Raw genomic sequence first — 17,991 nt, forward strand, 5'->3', positions numbered from 1 at the left:
GAAAGCGTGATTTGTAATATAAAAAGCTGCGTAAAAACAAGTCATGTTACCTAATGAGTTGAATTTGATTCATTGCCGAGTAACTGAGTATTTACTTCATCTCCAACGAGTGAATTTATTCGTCTTACTGGATAACACATTTCTCGTCCTTGTGGTTGATGTCCACAGTTTCCAACTTCCTTTCAATCTCGTCATCATCCTCAATCCTACAACAAGTAGATTTTGATTAGATTTACACTCGAAGATTGCACTCGAAAATACGAAACATACGCCTGCTCTTGACTGTGTAAATTTTGAACGAGTTCATTTCGTTTGTCCACTATTGCCACAAGCTCAGCCAATAGCAGAGCTTCTTTCTCTCGCTGTTCCTCTGTCTTACGCCAATCGTCGATTGAGAGAGCTGCCCGCAGCTCTAGATTCAGCATGTCGTACTTTTTCTCAAGATCGTTCTCTTGTTCACTAAAGTTCGAGATTTGAAAATATTTTATCACAATAATAATTGATTATCGGATTTGATTAGGATACTCACAGCAGATTCAGCTGCATCTGCCGTCTCAATAAGGCATTCTTTTTATTCACGAGTGTAAACCATTGTGACATTAGCTGATCTTCAGTTTCACTCATATCTGAAAAGTAACAAACAAATGCAAATAATTTATTTTGAATGATTCAAAAACGATCTATGAGATTTGAAAAGTACTCGTCATTGTTCCACCCATAACGGCTCGTAATTTTTTCTCCAGTGCGTTCGCTTTCTGGTCGATGGCTTCCTGTTCCCGTTCCAGTTTGTTCAGTTCGCTCTGAATGTAGTTCACTTTTTCCACCTGTAATTCAGAATGTCAATGAAATATTCACGCTCGCAAATCATTTTGTATCCATTTTCCTAAATTTAGTCTATTGTAATTGATTCTGGAAGCAATGCTGAAAACGCAGTACAAATCTCCAAACGCTCAAGCAACTTACCCTGCCCTCGTTTCTGGGTGCAATAATGTCCAACAGGGCTGGAGACAATTTGTGCGGCGAAGGTGTACCCTTCTTTAGCAGGTGGTTACTGTTTGCATCGCCACCGTCCGTAGTAGCTGCTCCACCGTTCCGGACCGGTGAGTCCCTGTTGTTGCGCGTTCCTAGCATTGTCACCGTGGGGAAGATGAACTCCGGGACGTTGTTGATAGGTGAGATTGTTCGTTCCGGTGAGAAATTTACCTTCTGTGATGTGCTAATCTTTGTGGGTGACGATGGCGAATCGAGATTGAGCGATTTGGCCTTTGTTTCGGCTATTAGTCTTCTGGCTTGCTCACGCAACCGTGCTTGGCGTTCGTTCTGTTTTTTTTTGTGTTTTTTTGTTGAGAATGAAAAAAGCGTATTGTTTAGTTATTAGCAGAAAAAAATCAAACTAAAGGAAAAATGGTTATGTATTCAAAGAATTTGTAGAAACCCACTACATGGGTTTTTCAATATCTATCTTTTCATATTTGTTAAATTAACAGAAACGATGTTAAAACCCATCCCTCTTGGTCCGAACGATAAAAATCGCCGAATCAGTAAATACCAATATTATCGGTGTTGTCACGAATGCATAAGGTTGTGGAAGTCGTTAAAAATCCACAGTACTGACTCTTTTTTCCCACCTATAATCAACATTTCGGTATCTGTCCATCATCCTCTGCCTTGGTAAATCGAAGAATGACAAAGACAGACCCAACAAACATTGTAATAAGATAACTTTGCACAGGCTAACCTTATATAGAATCATCTATATATTCTAAGCAACTTTAAGCTCTCGATTGAGCATGCAATTCGCAACTGCGGATGGAACACCGAAATTTACATTACAAACGGATCTATGGAATTGAACATTAAGATGGCAACGAATGTACGAGAAAAAAAGTGACCTTCGAATTTTCGAACAGGACTTCCTGCAAAACGTTGATTCCCGCGCAAAAACACTATGGAAAATTTCAGATCAATCGAACTCCATTTACTAGTGTAAAATGTCAAAGTTTGTGTTTTTCGAGAACCACGAAATCACCCAAGTACATGAAATCGGGATTTTCCAAAAAAAATTGTGGTAAATGTCTTCAAACTGCATGAAGCATCAAGATCCACTGTTATCTTGAAAACTTTTTGTTTGAAATCGACACTCTGGGACTTTTTCTTTGGAAAACGGGGTAAAACGTATGGTTTAGGGTGCAAATAAAAATGATCGTCTCGAACATTCTAACGGGACTTCCTGTAAAATATAGATTTGCACGATAAAATAAACCATGCAAAATATCAGCCCGCAGTTCTTCCCTGATCTCATCGGAGAAGGACGCGTTTTTCTATTGCATCCATAGAGTATCCCGGAGTAAGAAACTACATTCAGTATCATATTCCGGGAAAGGGAAAGTGTGTTCTGAATCTGGTTCGTTTCGAGTAACCTTTTCTGGAAAAAACTGCTACAAGATACGCTGTGCAAAATTTGGTTGGATCCATGAGGAAAAATCATGCTCTGAGAATGCCGATAGCACCATTTTTTGTTTTCTAAGGGGTATGTTTTCAATTGTTGCCACACGTACAGATTTATCTGAAAAGGTGCAGATTTTTACGATTTGTTGGTACCGCTTCTGTACGATACAGATTACAGCTTTTTGTGCAAAAGTTCAGATCGGTAGAGGCTTTCTGGAGTGATAAATTAATAACACGTGGGGTGGGTAAAACTGGTGAAACAAAGATTTGATTTCGATGATTGGACCCTCTAGGCCTCTGCAATATTAAATCCCAGAAACATTGCAAGTATTTTCCGCTTTTTGTGATAGAGAATGTATCTGAATGTATCTGAAAATGAAATTGTTACATAAAGAAATCTCTGTTGGACAAAAATCGGTTGCCTAAAAAAATACAGTTCGCGCGCATATTCTTACTATGTCTCATTCCTCGGCAACTGTCGAATGTTTTTTTTGACTATAACAACGGCAAAGCTATACATTAAAATCGACAAAACAACGATACAATGATCACAATGTTGAATTCTAAACAAAAAAAAAGTGTATAACAATTATCAAACAAATTAGTAATTTGAGGCTTGGGTACTATTTTTTCAAAATTTTTTTCTATGCAACAAATATTTTGATTGGTACAAATTGCGGTACGCATCTTTGAAAGAAACAGTACAACTGGAAAAAATTTCAGTATAACTGTGACATAAATCAGACTGCTTGTAGAATACTGACTGCCCTCAAAGATTCAATGGTGTAACCTTTATTGTTTTTTTAAGCATATTTTGCCCCAAATCAATAGATTGAATTGTTTATAATTGTAATATAATTGTAAATTACGTTGTTTCAATGTACAATGCTACCTAATTTGAAGATCATTTGAAAAACGCCAATAATATTTATGTTGGGAAGGCAGCAGAAAAAACTATCAGAACAATGGATGGCGAGGAGCGTGGAGCTGATCACGCAAACGACAAAAAGATCCGACGTTCAAGGCTGCTGTTTCTGACGATCTCACTATGCTTCACTCCTCGGATACATCGAGCATTTTTTTCTGAATATAATCAGAACAATGAATATTTAACAATGACGGTTTAGCAATGGCACGATGAACGCAATTCGAACGCAAAATCGAAAATATTATTGAATGATCTAAATTTAGGAATATTATTATTTTTTTAGCTCCAACCTACACCCAAAATTTTTCATTCGGAACTTGCTGCGAAATCTTGATTTGCACGATAATATACCGCAAATGTTTAGTTTTTTTTTTAAAACGAAATACCATCGAAAATCGAGGGTTAAAATTTTGTTTTATGCCAAATGTCTTAAAATTGCATTACTTGTCGAGATTTATTGTTATCTGTAAAAAAAATTTTGTCAAAAAATTTTTTTTTCGGTACTTGGTCGATTTTCCGCCTGAAAAATCGACTTTTCACAATTTTTTTATTTTTTTAAGATAACTGCAAAACTCGACGTGTTATGCAATTTTAAGACATTTGGCATCAACAATTTTTTTTAAAAACCCCGATCAAAAAACTCAAATTTTAACGTCTGTGACACCAGTAAATAAAGTCCGAATGAGCTAATATTTTGCATAGGGTATATTATCGTACAAATCAACATTTCGTGGCAAGTTCCGGTTGATTTGAACTTTGATGAACTGTTTTTAGTGGCACCCAAAACTATACTATTCGTTTCGTAATCCGAAAAAAAAACCAGTTTCTAAAGTGCCGATTTTTGTCCAAAAAAAATTTTACCGAGATGACACTAGATCTCGACGTTTAATGCCATTTTAAAACATTTGGCATCAAAAAAAAATCGAAAACCCCGATTTCCTTTACTCCCCCCTTGGGTGATTTTTCGATTTTCAAAAAACTCAAACTTTGACCACTATGCGCCACTCTCCCTTAAGTCCGATTGAGCTGAAATTCGGCATAGGGTGTTTTTTCGAGGTGGTGAACATTTTGTATAGGGTAACTTTTTGAAATTTTTGTGTCGATTTTTTCCCATACATTCATTGGCACAGCGTAAAGAAACTGCTCCATGCTGGCGGCAGTCCAGAATTTTCACAATCATTAAGGAGAGTGGCTCCAATTCCATGATCTTAATGAATTGAAACGCTTATTTCGGTCATAACGTTCTCAAATTCGACTTCGTGGATGGTATGTAAACGCGATACTCCAGCGCGAAATGCTGCTCGGGAACAATTGTGTTTGCGTGTTTCCGGTCAACCCGAATATACAACAATCAGTAGTCAACCCTTCGTAGTTTTCGTTCATAAATGTTTGAGCGACTGCTTAATCCTAGGACCCTCCACACGTCAGCTATTGACTGCGAACCATGTTTTCAAGTTGTGATTCTTGTGAGAATGAGCAGTACTTTTGGAAACTTTTGTTTCTTCCAGCATGATGTTTTTTCCATCTAGACTTTTGAAGAATAAATTTAACCTTCCTATACTCGCGCATAGGTCTGACAAACCGTGCATCAATGAGGTGGCTGAATTAAATGACTATTAAAACTGAGTATAGGAGTGTTAAAGAATAAAGATAAACAATCTGCCAAACAAATTCAGTGTCTCATGGACCTGTTTCGCAATGACCCAATGGCTTTGTTGAATTCCATGGCAGACCAGTATCCACTTACCTACTTATCTACTTAGTGTAAATCTGCTAAGTGTAAAGATACCGCTCAAGTCTCACACGTGGTTATTAAAAAAAAATTAAATTCGCTTCGTATACGGAATAATTGCAGAAAAATATTACTTTTTCTTGTTAGACATAACTTACATAGTTTACATAGAATGGTTAGATAAAACAAAACAAAAATAAACTTACAGCTTCGACGTCGCCACTTCTATCTACATTAGTGGTTCTAAATTTTTCAATCATAGCTTTAGCCTTTTCACTCATTTCCTTATGCCGCATGATTAATTTCTAGAAGGAAAAAAATCAAACAAAACCAAAAGAAAACGGATAACCGAAATAAACCAACTCAATGCCAACTGGAAACAAACTCAAAAGCAAACCCCTTTGCTAGAATCAAACTAAAATCAAAATCACACTTACGTTTGTCATCGCTGTGTCCAAGGCTGGGAGTTTGGACTTATCCTCTTCCCCCGTTTGCCCATTCCGCTCACTCAGCTGAACGCAATCGTTCTTCGTTTCGTTCGATTCTTCAACCGCAGCATCAGTCTGTGGCTCAGCGGCCTCACTGCTATTTATGCTATTGTTATTAACTGTACTACTACTATTGTTATTGTTCGCAACACCGCACTCCTCTTCGCAAGTACCATTCGGCATTGGCGGCCCATTTCCATCCACAGCGGTTGGCGTTACGAACGCGGGTAACTTTTCTTTGGTTGGTGAAAGCATTTTGCCCAGCAGCACTTTGGAGTTGGCCAGCAGCTGCGCTTTGCTGGACTCCCTCTTCAGTGGATCGTCCTCCTTCGGGGTGATCATATCGTTTAGATTCAACAGGTCCTTCGTCAGCTTGTCGGACTTGTAGTTGCCGATTACGTAGCTCGAATCGTCCGAAGTTTCACCTGAAGATGGATGAGTAAAACAGTCAGAATTGAACATTGAGTGCGGTCGCATTTGCGTCGTATTTTTACAAATTTATGCAAAGCTTGTATTGTGCTTGTACATCAGTAAGTGTTATTTTCAAAATATTCCAATCGTAGATGAAGCAAAAATTATTAATAATTATGATTGAGTTGTTATAGTGTACTTTCAAAATGTAATCATTCGCTTGGTAAGCATTTCGAAATCGAATAGAGTGTCATCAACTTTTTGAGATTTGATAATATATGATGGTACTCTTCTGAAATATGATGAGGATTATAGATTACATGAGATGTGGGTTAGCCATTGCGAAAGCAATGAAATGAAATTCAATGAAATCGAATTTGATGGACGATTTGTTGAAGACAACATTCTCAGAGCCAAGCTGCAAAGCTATTTTCAAGCCAGCTCACTTTTATAAGTATCAAATATAACTCTTTTGAAGCTCATTCACAGTTAGTATCGCTAGAACATATTATGCGCCCCTACCACTACTACCTCTTTGACTTTTTGTTTGGGAATAAAGGCACATGGCTTGTTCGGCTGCTAAGGAGCAGGCCTGACACGGAATGCCCGAATCTGACAGATGAAAACAAAATGAGACATCACGTTAAACCACAACCACGATGAACACCCATCCCGCGTTTCGATTGAACGCTCCGAAAGTACATAGTGGATGACACGCTTTATCGACACTCACCTATCGTGTGGACTTCCAACTGATGGCCGGTGAAGTGTGCCCGCAGTTGGTACAAATAGGTCATTACAGCTAATTTATCCGGTACCGCAAGCATATTCATGTCGCGTGGCTCAATAACACGTGGAATTCCGAGTTTCTCTGCAGCATCGAACGCAGTTCGACAGTTTTCTATTACATTTCCGGGCGACAGTTTGCTCATTTCACTGGTGAAGAAAAGAATCAATTAGTTTATGATATTTTTCTCTACCAACAAATCCAATACATTAAGCTAGGATAAAAGTGATGAATGATTGCACAGAAAGCCATGCCGTTACGCCAACTCGTAGTGAGATTTGTGACCTTTACTCCGTTATAGTTTTTCGTGATCTCTTTGCACCATTCCAGTAGATCCTGCCCAGGAGTACTATCTCTCAATAATGGTTTCTTAACCTCGACAACCGGTTCTGGGGGAGGAGGCATTGTAACCACCGATGGAACAACTTTCTCCTGAGGTTGATGATCGTAGCTCTTGATCAGGTTGAGCGGTTTCAGTTCTGCTCTGCTATTTTGCATTTCTTCTGGTGATTTTTTCATTGAAGGCTCGCTCTCCACGTTGATCGGTGTTTGTGCAAGCTGTGAAAATGGCGGTGGCTGTGGAGCTACCACCCTTGGAGGACTTTTTTCTTCTTCCAACGCTTCTAGGGGATCAGCCTGCTCATCCTCTAATTTCTGTGACTCTTCAATAATAGTCAACGGTTCTTGATAGTGGATTGTAAACGGTTGTTGTTTCGATTTGCTGTCCAACTCCGTAGGTATCTGTTCAGCCTGCTGTGTAGCAGTTTCCGGTAACTTATCTTTATTGTCGCTATCCTCTTCCTTAGTACTTTGGATACTCCCTTCGCTGGTTAGTGAAATGTAACCTCGATCGTTGAGAATTTCCTTGAACATGTCTTTGGTTCCATTGATTATGGGCGTTTGGTCGTCAGACAGCGAAGGGACTGAAATACAGAAAACGAAGGCTTTTATTTTGAACAGATTGACCACTCACATCAATGAAACACTTACCACTCATTGGCGTTGCCAGGTCGGAGCTATTTAAACTGGTGGTCAGTTGTTCCAGCTGCTGAGTGAAATCCAACATATGTTCCGATATTTCGATCGAATTCTCCAAATCCGGTATATCCTCCAGGTCGTCCAGTGGGGCAATATCGGACACGTTGTTTACCGACATAAGCGAAATGATACTCTGCATATCTTCGTCGGTCGCTTTACCTTCCCGTAGAAAAACGCAACTGAGCGTAAGCTCCAGCTGTGCAGAGATAATCTTCTTCGAAACCGGCCTCAGCTCCAAAATGAACGTTTGCTGCGTGGATTCGATACTGGCATACTTGCGCATATTTATGGTAGCCGAGGCAAGCAATCGTTTTTTGCCCAGCTGAGAGACATCCTCCAGCACGAAGGTCCAATCCTTGTCCTCTAGCTCATGAGTACGGATGTCCTTGAACAGTGTGACTGCGATCGTGTGGTTATCGGGCATTGGCCAGGCCATTGTGCTGCATACCGGATTCACAAGATCTGGCTCCCATGCGAGAAGACTGGAAACAACCCGACGTGACCTTCGCGTCCAGACTACATGGAGGCTGTGGGGGCGCCTGAAAGTTAAAAGGTTAGGGTGACAAAAGAAACTAGTTATAATCCATAGAACAAACAGTGGAACATGATTGTTGAATAGATTGAGGACCTTGATAGTATCAAATATGCAAATCGGAATCTGCCGCTTTGAGTTAAAATTTGAGATTTGATTGCAAAAAACATCAATTTTATCCTCATCCCCATCTTTCTAATAGCAAACGAATTCTATGTCTGAAGAACTACTGGTCTTTCGAAGCAATCCACAAAGCTACCCAATATTTGATAACTTCATACAAAAGGTGACTCAGTCAAACCATCGAGACAAATGGTTGTCTAACGCCCCGATGTCTGGAGTATATAGCTAGTGGGATCATCCGCTTGAAGTATTTCCATGCAATTTTTAACGACTCGAGTAACGTGTGGTCGAGCGTTGTCGTGCAGAAAAAATAACATTTCATGTTTTGCTCACATTGCGGCCTGTTTTCCTGCAATGCTCGATTCAAATGTAAATGTTGTGTTCGGTAGAGATCTGTGACGGTTTCACATGGTATGGAAACCAGTTTCTGTGTTTCTGAATCATTCCCAGAGCCAGCAAACGATACGTAAGCGCCTGTCGAGTTACACCTAATGATTGTGCTAGTTACTGTAGCGTTTGTCATCCTCATGAAGAAGAGCCTTCGATGCTGCATCTTCAATCGGTTTCACCTTTCCGGAGTGCTCCTTGTCTTCGATACTAAAATCTCCACTTCTGAAGCGTTGGAAACAATCGTTAAAACACACAAATGACTTACCTGCTTACATAGAAAACAATAGGGGGACGAAAAGAAAAAATGAACGTTTTTGGTAGGAGCCAGAAATTACCGTGACCCGGACCAAAGACCAAAAACGAGCTGTATCAAATACCAAGGAAGACAGCACGAGAGCTGGACGACACCAAGAGGGTAGGCGAGAAGGTCTTCAAGCACATTAAACTTCGTAGTATTCTATTCATAGCTATTCGAAGAACCCTTACAATCAAGATCAAATTCGCGCTCTCAGCAGCTGAGAGCAATCAACCGATCTGGAGGACTGAAAATTATTATGCAATGTAGCCTGGACATAGGGGGGAAAACAACAATCGATAAATCAACAAATGAACAATCGACTAGCGGCAGAGAGTTGAGGAACACAATTAACCAAAAGTTCGCCAAAAATGATGGCGAGTTCGAAGTCAAATCATACGTCGAGTTCACGGAAAATTATAATCGACTCATCCCGACACATTCCGAACAGAACCGGTCGAAAAATATCTAGGCAAAACAACGAAAGATGGAACTCTGCCACAAGTGGTCAAATGCGAGAACCTGGACGGAACACGATGTGTGACAAACTGCATGAAGCTCCGAAACCACATTTAGAACTGTGCAATTCCAAATGAAATCGACAAATGACAAAACATGAGTATTTTTGATTCGAATGAAAGTTTGTATTCCGTTTGGTTTAGAGGAAATATGAGTTCCACAGAAATTGAAATTTTTTTGACTCAAGCGTAACTTTTGAAAAGGGAGTATCGATTTTAGTAAGAGAAATCATTGATAATTCATATCTCAAAAACTATAAGTCGTACCGAAATATAAGTCGTACTCTTGGAAAGAGTTATAGAGTATTGATGTATAAACGCGAAAAAAATATACACTAAGAAAAAAAAAACTCTTTTTTATTTATAAAAAAAAACTTTGATTTGCAATATCTAAAAAATGTATTTTTTTATTCTTTCATATAAAATAGAAGTCATGTAAGAAAATTTAAAAAATGAGTACAAGATGGTATAACTATTTTTGACAAACTTTGTGGAATATCTAATTTTTATGAATTTTAGAAACTTCAAGATTTTGTATGTTAATAATCATTTTTAGCCACAAATTATGAATCCTGATGTGATTTAAAACAAAACTACTCTTTATCAATCTCCTTCTAAATGCAGCCATTCTCGAGATATTTACAAAACTATTTCTAATTTATTGTTTTTTTTTATAGTAAACTAGCTAACCCGGCAAACTTCGTCCTTCCCATTTACTTGATTAATTCTCGAGTAATGCAGAAATTTGTGTTTTATTTGTATGGCAGCCACCCCTAAGAGAGGGGGGAGGGGTATCTAACCACCATAGAAACATTCATTGCACCCTAAAGTTTCCATATGCCTAATTTGGTTTAATTTGCTTGATTAATTCTCGGGTAATGCAAAAATTTGTGTTTCATTTGTACGGCAGCCCCCTCTAAGAGAGGGGGAAGGAGTATCTTGACACCATAGAAACATTTATTGCATCCTAAAACCTCCACATGCCAAATTTGGTTTCATTTGCTTGATTAATTCTCGAGTAATGCAGAAATTTGTGTTTCATTTGTATGGCAGCCCCCCCTTTGAGTGGGGGAAGGACTGTCTAACCATCATAGAAACATTTATTGCACCCTAAAACTTTCACATGCCAACTTTGGTTTCGTTTGATTGATTAATTCTCGAGTAATGCAAAAAATTGTGTTTCATTTGTATGGCAGCCCCCTCTAAGAGAGGGGGAAGGAGTATCTTATCACCATAGAAACATTTATTGCATCCTAAAACCTCCACATGCCAAATTTGGTTTCATTTGCTTGATTAATTCTCGAGTAATGCAGAAATTTGTGTTTCATTTGTATGGCAGCCCCCCCTTTGAGTGGGGGAAGGACTGTCTAACCATCATAGAAACATTTATTGCACCCTAAAACTTTCACATGCCAACTTTGGTTTCGTTTGCTTGGTTAATTTCCGAGTAATGCAGAAATTTGTGTTTCATTTGTATGGCAGCCCCCCCTTAGAGAGGGGGGAGGGGTCTCAAAATATCACGAAAACCTTCCCCGGCCCCAAAAACCCCTACATACCAATTTTCATGTCGATCGGTTCAGTAGTTTCCGAGTCTATAAGAATCAGACAGACAGACAGACGTCACTCCATTTTTATATATATAGATAAATAGGCCCTTTTAATATGTTTATCATGTTATGCCGTTATGTTCATGACATTTTATGAATTTGCTTATAATTTACAACAACTTTTCCAAACACGATGAACGTAATTAAAAAAAAGATGAAGATGTTTGTATCTGAGTAACTTTATATACAGCCATTCCATGCCAAACCGATATAGTGGTTCTCATAATTTCATCAAAAGCGGTAATTTTGTTCTTTATCGCAAAACATTAGACCTGTTTTTTTTATTCTAATATTGCGATAAGAAACAAAACTACCACTTTTCACGAAATTCTGAGAACCACTATGACTGAAAAACAACAAAACAGGAAAATTTCGATATAACGCACATTTCAATTCTGAAATTGTACGTTGTATCGAAGCATAATAAAGAATTCAGAAACATAGCTCATATTACTTTATTGTGATGTTACTTTATTGTATTGTGTTAAAAGATAATGATGAAAAAATCCAACTAGAAAGTGAAGTCAACCTGTCTCATGATGTTTCCCTTCATACTATTATTTGAGGGTAAATAGATAAAATGACCGCTAGCTTATTAGGAAAAATTTCCCTGTAACAGTGCCCTTCTTCCGATGTATGGGATACTTATTGATAGGTTATGGACTATTCATATAATTTTCGTTCAGAATAAAAAAATATAATATTTTTAAGACAAAATAATTTCAATTTTCAAATAATTTTTTCAGTGTAACTTTTATAGTTATTTGGTGTGTTTTTTTCAACAATCAATTGTTTCCTATATTTCGTTGTTTGACTAAAATGTTGTAGTTTTTAAGACAATTTTTTTCAAAACAAGTTAAAAAAGCTTAAAATTAAAAAAATAAACAGCTTAGAAATTATAAGAACTACAGAAAATTGGTCAGATTCGATCATATACAGTGTATACAGTATCCCTCCTGTATTGTAAATAAAAAATCGTTATTAACACTTTGACGTCCGCACGGTTTGTAAAAAAATATGCGCTTGGCGCCGGCAGCGCTAACTCGGATTACTTGGCTAGTCGCCGCCCGTTCTTGACATTATCGATAAATTAGAAATTGTTAAGTTTTACTAATCTTATCGTTAGTTTTCATAAGTTCTCAACCTTGTTCCCCTAATTTCATGAAAATTCGAAGATATACTGACGTGAATATTACAAACCTGTCCAAATTCCTCCCCATTAGGGGCTGTCCACATACCACGTGGACAACTTTAGGAGGAGTAGGGGGTAGAAAAATGTCTACGCTTGTCCACGAAGAGGAGGGGAGGGGGTACAGACTTAATCCACGTGGACAGGAGGAGCAAATATATCTTTTAAATACAATACCTATACAATTAAAATTAAATAAAATCTGTTACATTTTTAAGAATTTCGAAATTCTCCGTATTTATCAATAAACGGATTGAGCCGTCTGAGAGTGCAGCTAAGTCAAACGTTCATATTTTTTCACATATCATTGATTTTTTTCAGTCGAATCTATATTCTAAAAATATCTCATGTAAACTTCCTTTGAACGAACTTTCATAGTTACGGAGTATTCATAGACACCCATAACCCAAAACTATAAAAATTAAACCATTCCAAGGGATTGAGATTGAAATTTCATGGTGTGCGTAAATGATTTTTCATGAGATATAACTTTCTATACATGTTGCTCAATATCGAGAATAGTTAGTCTTAGGATAATAATGTCTGTATAGTTTTTCATACAGAATTGCGTGTAAAATGAATGCAGTTGTAAAATATTCAAATTAATGGAACCAAGTATCTTTTACGAGTAACGAAGAAACTTAAAATTTTGTGTTTTAATGGGTTTTTACAAATTTTCCAAAAATGCATGATATTGTTTTTATCAACCAAATTGAAGCTACCATTTTGTCTCAAATTCCGAAATTCTGATTATTGACTCAAATTCCGATCACTTCATTGTAAAAACTGAATTTATTGAACATCAATGTTATTTTGATATCTATGAATGTTGTTATACAGAAAGGTTTACCCTGAAGAATATCGGTGTTTTCATTATTCAATTATTTATAACATTGATGTTCAGTAAATTTAATTTCAAAATGAAGTGTTCGGAATTTGAGTCTGTTCGGAATATAAGTCAAAACGGTACAGCGTTCCGAAATCACTTAAAAATTTCGACCCTTTACTCCTCAATCCTTTGTTAAATGAAGATCTATAGATATCAGTGCATGCTTCCTACTTTATCTGTTCTTTCCTTGAAATTGTACGTTGTTACGTTATTTTTTTATAAATGAAAAATAATTAATGTATGAAAAATTGTTCTGTTCGTTTGTGTGCGCTCGAAAAGTTCGGTACTGATGGGGCTCATATTATAACAAAATATACAACACACTTCAAGGATTGTTTTTGCTACGGCCAACACCTCAGAAAGCTTTATGATTTTCAGATGAAATAGCACACTTCTGATATGAAGCTGTGAACGTAAATGTACTTTCTAGTATTGAATATGTATTCTATGTGATATCAACATATGCGTTTAAAAAATCGTGAACTAAAATTGTATCTGATAATGATTTTAAATCCATTTATTTATATTCGATTGGCGTTATTCAAAACCAATCCTTCCAATTATGTTGTTTAAATTCGGATACAGATTGTTTAACTGTATTTTGCACGTTTCCGTGTAGAGAAACAAGATAGACTTTATATCTTCGCAGATAATACAAAAACAAAGTATTTCAAGTATCGCAAATTCAACTCATACGAAACATAAGCTTTTGCTAATCGTTTCTCTGCCATAAAACCTCAATGTGCCACAGCAAAGCGTGACAGGGTACAGCTAGTAAAATTTGAAACAAATAAACATGAATAGAATTAAAACATAATTTATGCGCATTTCAGTTATTTCATCAATTATTCTAGTAAAATAAGGAAAAATGTCCACGTGGACAACAGGGGGAGGGGTGTGTCCACGCATGTCCACGGAGGGGGAGTCTAAAATCGTACTTTTTCTGTCCACGTCGTATGTGGACAGCCCCTGTTTTAATTTTAGTAAAAACATTGAAAAAAACATTCGGCCGATTATTTCGAAAAACAGTATATTGAAATGCAAGAAACTGCATTTAAGTTCGGTAAAACAAGAGTTTTGAAAGATATAATAAAAGTTCTTTTTAATATGTCCGTTTTTCCCCACCTTCCCTACTTATAAAAACATTGAACTTGATAGTGTGTGTAAGTTATTCTTACTTAAACAAAACCCCAACAGAATGCAAACGATACTAAAGTGCTATCGCCGGCCACTGAGATACTATGCGCACGTAACCACTGTGATGTCGCCGGCAGTCTGTCTGTCTGTCTGTCTGTTTGATTCTTATGGACTCGGAAACTACTGAACCGATCGACATGAAAATAAATGTTTCTATGGTGGATAGAAACACCTCCCCCTTCTCTAAGGGGGGGCTGCCAAACAAATGAAAAATTTCTGCATAAACGAACCCAAATTTGGCACGTGGAGGTTTTAGGGTGCAATAAATGTTTCTATGGTGGATAGACACTCCTCCTCCCTTTCTAAGGGGTGGAGATACTGCCAGAAAAATAAAGCATAAATTTCTGCTAAACTCAAGAACTCATCTAGCAAACGGAACCAAATTTGGCATGTGGAAGATTTAGGGGGTAGTAACTATATCTATGGTAGTTTGACAGTCCTCCCCTCTCTCTCTGAAGGGGAGAGGGGCTGAATAACTCGAAAACTATTCAAGCAAATGGAATCAAACTTGGCATAAAAAGTTTTTAGGGATCGATAAATGTTTCTATGGTGGGTTGACACTCCTCCTTCCTCCCTCAGGGGGATACTGCAGAACTCGAGAATCAATGAATAATAATAATATAAGGGCAACTATGAAGGGAAATGGGAAAATTCAGAAAATTCAATTCCCTTGTGTTCTATAAGTACATAGTGACAAGCGTTGTTAGTCTATTTGATGTTTGCGCCAACGAAAATGATTTTTGTTCGAAAGTTAATTTTTTTTATTATTAATTCGTTTATTTTTACAGGCTCAATTACATAAGTTTAAAGGAGCCGAATTCTTAACTAAACATATTAACTATATCTATATATCTATGAACAATTTTCCTCAATTCTATTGCTAATAAGGTAAAAAACCGATTACTCACGGTAGACTCGAGTTTAGAAGGGGTTTTATCAGGAATAGGATGGGATATAAGGACATGTTGACAATGTTCACACCCACACTCTCACTCACACTCATCACACTCAACTCTTAAACCTATCTTATAACTACTATGTATTTACATTTCAACTTATTCTATTGTTAGTAAGAAGAGAGCTGATTGCTCGCGAAGGAAGAAAAGGAGGGGATAAGGGTATAAGGACAATCACACACGATGATCGATAGCTTTAAGGAAAACATATATTTGGGACATCTAATCAAGTTCTAACCGAGCCAACACATCTCTCACCGGCACATTGAGCTGTCTTCCTCGGGCCCGAAGGGAGTTTTCTAAATTCGATCTGGCGACAAGATACAACTCGCACGACCAAACAACGTGTTCAATGTCGTGATAACCTTTGTCACAAATGCAGAGATTGCTGCTGGCAAGATTAAAGCGGAAGAGTAGTGCATCTAACGAACAGTGATTGGACATGAGTCGGGAGAAGGTACGAATAAAGTCCCGACTCAAGTCCAGACTTTTGAACCACGGTTTGAGGCTAACCTTAGGGATAATCGAGTGAAACCACCGACCCAATTCATCTTCATTCCACTTGCGTTGCCAGTTAGCAATGGTATTTTTGCGGACTAAATAATAAAATTCATTGAAGGCGATTTGACGCTGGTAAATATCGCCTTCAATTGCACCTACCTTTGCTAATGAGTCAGCCCTCTCATTGCCCGGAATTGAGCAATGTGAAGGGACCCAGCTAAAGGTAATGACATAACAGCGTCTGGATAAAGCACTTAAAATTTCTCGTATTCTCTCAAGGAAGTATGGCGAGTGCTTTTCCGGCCTCACTGAACGGATAGCTTCGACAGAGCTAAGACTATCCGTTACAATGTAATAGTGTTCAACAGGTCGTGAGGCGACGCTGTCCAGCGCCCAGTGAATCGCTGCCAATTCAGCAATATACACTAAGCAAGGAAATTGAAGACTGTGGGAGGTGCTAAAAAATTCGTTGAACACTCCAAATCCTGTGGACTCATTCATAGAGGACCCATCAGTAAAGTACATATTGTCACAATTGATATCCCCATACTTTGCATCAAAGATCGTTGGAACGATCCTCGATCGAAGATAATCTGATATTCCATGAATATCTTGCTTCATGGACAGATCAAAATGCACAGAGGAATTGATGTAGTCAGGAAAACAAACACGGTTGGGAATATACGAAGAAGGATCAACCTGCATGGAGATGAATTCATGATATGAGCTCATGAATCCAGAATGAAAATTTAGCTCGATAAGCTGCTCAAAATTTCCGATCACCAATGGGTTCATAACCTTACACCGGATGAGGAACCGAAGATATAATAAATTGAAGCGATCATTTAGTGAGCTGATTGAAAACAGAAACTGCCATACTCTATCACTGAGAATAGTTGTTCGATACAACATTATAAGATCTTCGGGATGGGCTCCCCACCAGGTACCGGTATTTGTACGGAGAAAGTTTATTCTTTGTTGGCTTTTTTTACTCAGATACCTAATATCAGCCCCCCCAAGTACATTTGGAGTCGAACCAGACCCCAATATACTTGAATGACATAGCATGAGTGATCGGTTTACCCAAAAGTTGAAGCTTTGGTTTTGCTGGTCTATGCTTCCTAGAAAAAAACCACCATCTCTGTTTTCTCCGTGGAGAATTCGATCCCTAGCCCAATGGCCCAGGTTGAAAAATTGTTCAAAGTATCTTGTAAGGGTTCTTGCAGGTCGGATTCGTTTGATCCTACGACAGACACAACTCCATCATCTGCAAGTTGTCTTAGGTTGCAATTTTGTGTAAGGCAATTGTCAATGTCGCTTACGTAGAAGTTGTACAAAAGGGGGCTTAAACATGAGCCCTGGGGGAGGCCCATGTAGGAGATCCGACTTACTGCCGAATCCCCGTGAGAAAAATTCAAATGTTTCTCACAAAGCAAGTTATATAACATATTATTCAATAGAGGCGGCAGACCCCGAGAGTGTAATTTGTCTGACAAAACCTCTATTGAAACTGAATCAAAAGCCCCCTTTATGTCCAAGAATACAGAAACCATTTGTTTTTTTTTTGGGCGTAAGCCATTTGAATTTCTGAAGAAAGCAACGCAAGACAATCATTCGTCCCCTTGCCCCTGCGGAACCCATATTGTGTATTTGAGAGTAGGCCATTCGTTTCAACCCATCGATCAAGGCGGGGAGGTTTTTCAACAAGTTGAACTTAATTCGATCCGATCCTGGAGCAGAATTGTTACATGAAACGAGAGCAAGAGAGAATTCTACCATCGAAAACTCGGAATCAAGATCGCATCTATCTTGTGGTATACAACAATTTTTTGCACAGGAGCGGAATCAGGACAAACCTTCCGTGCAAAATTAAAAATCCATCGATGTGAATATTCTTCGCTTCGATTTCTCATGTTTCGAGCCACTTTCTATAATTTTTTCATTGACGTTTCTCGTGACAAA

The 17,991-nt window shown here is 38.0% G+C and overlaps 1 protein-coding gene across 4 annotated transcripts in view; it reads right to left on the minus strand.

Moving 5' to 3' along the window:
- The window catches only part of LOC129764688 (EH domain-binding protein 1), a 48,784-nt gene that overhangs the window by 12,309 nt on the left and 18,484 nt on the right, over positions 1 to 17,991 (minus strand). The window contains exons 2-12 of one of the 4 annotated variants that reach the window (XM_055764042.1): positions 7,785 to 8,371; positions 7,003 to 7,717; positions 6,741 to 6,943; positions 6,539 to 6,619; positions 5,546 to 6,021; positions 5,315 to 5,413; positions 964 to 1,320; positions 701 to 824; positions 530 to 626; positions 271 to 459; positions 51 to 206 (exon numbers count right to left, since the gene is read on the minus strand). In XM_055764042.1, coding sequence (XP_055620017.1) covers positions 125 to 206; positions 271 to 459; positions 530 to 626; positions 701 to 824; positions 964 to 1,320; positions 5,315 to 5,413; positions 5,546 to 6,021; positions 6,539 to 6,619; positions 6,741 to 6,943; positions 7,003 to 7,717; positions 7,785 to 8,371 — 3,010 coding nt within the window. In that variant the 3' untranslated portion in view covers positions 51 to 124. Of the gene's footprint in view, positions 1 to 50; positions 207 to 270; positions 460 to 529; positions 627 to 700; positions 825 to 963; positions 1,321 to 5,314; positions 5,414 to 5,545; positions 6,022 to 6,529; positions 6,620 to 6,740; positions 6,944 to 7,002; positions 7,718 to 7,784; positions 8,372 to 17,991 lie in introns of all 4 variants that reach the window. The other 3 variants (XM_055764041.1, XM_055764043.1, XM_055764044.1) reach the window with 3 other exon arrangements.

The sequence above is a fragment of the Toxorhynchites rutilus genome, chromosome 2 (assembly GCF_029784135.1).
Source record: "Toxorhynchites rutilus septentrionalis strain SRP chromosome 2, ASM2978413v1, whole genome shotgun sequence".
NCBI lineage: Eukaryota > Metazoa > Arthropoda > Insecta > Diptera > Culicidae > Toxorhynchites > Toxorhynchites rutilus.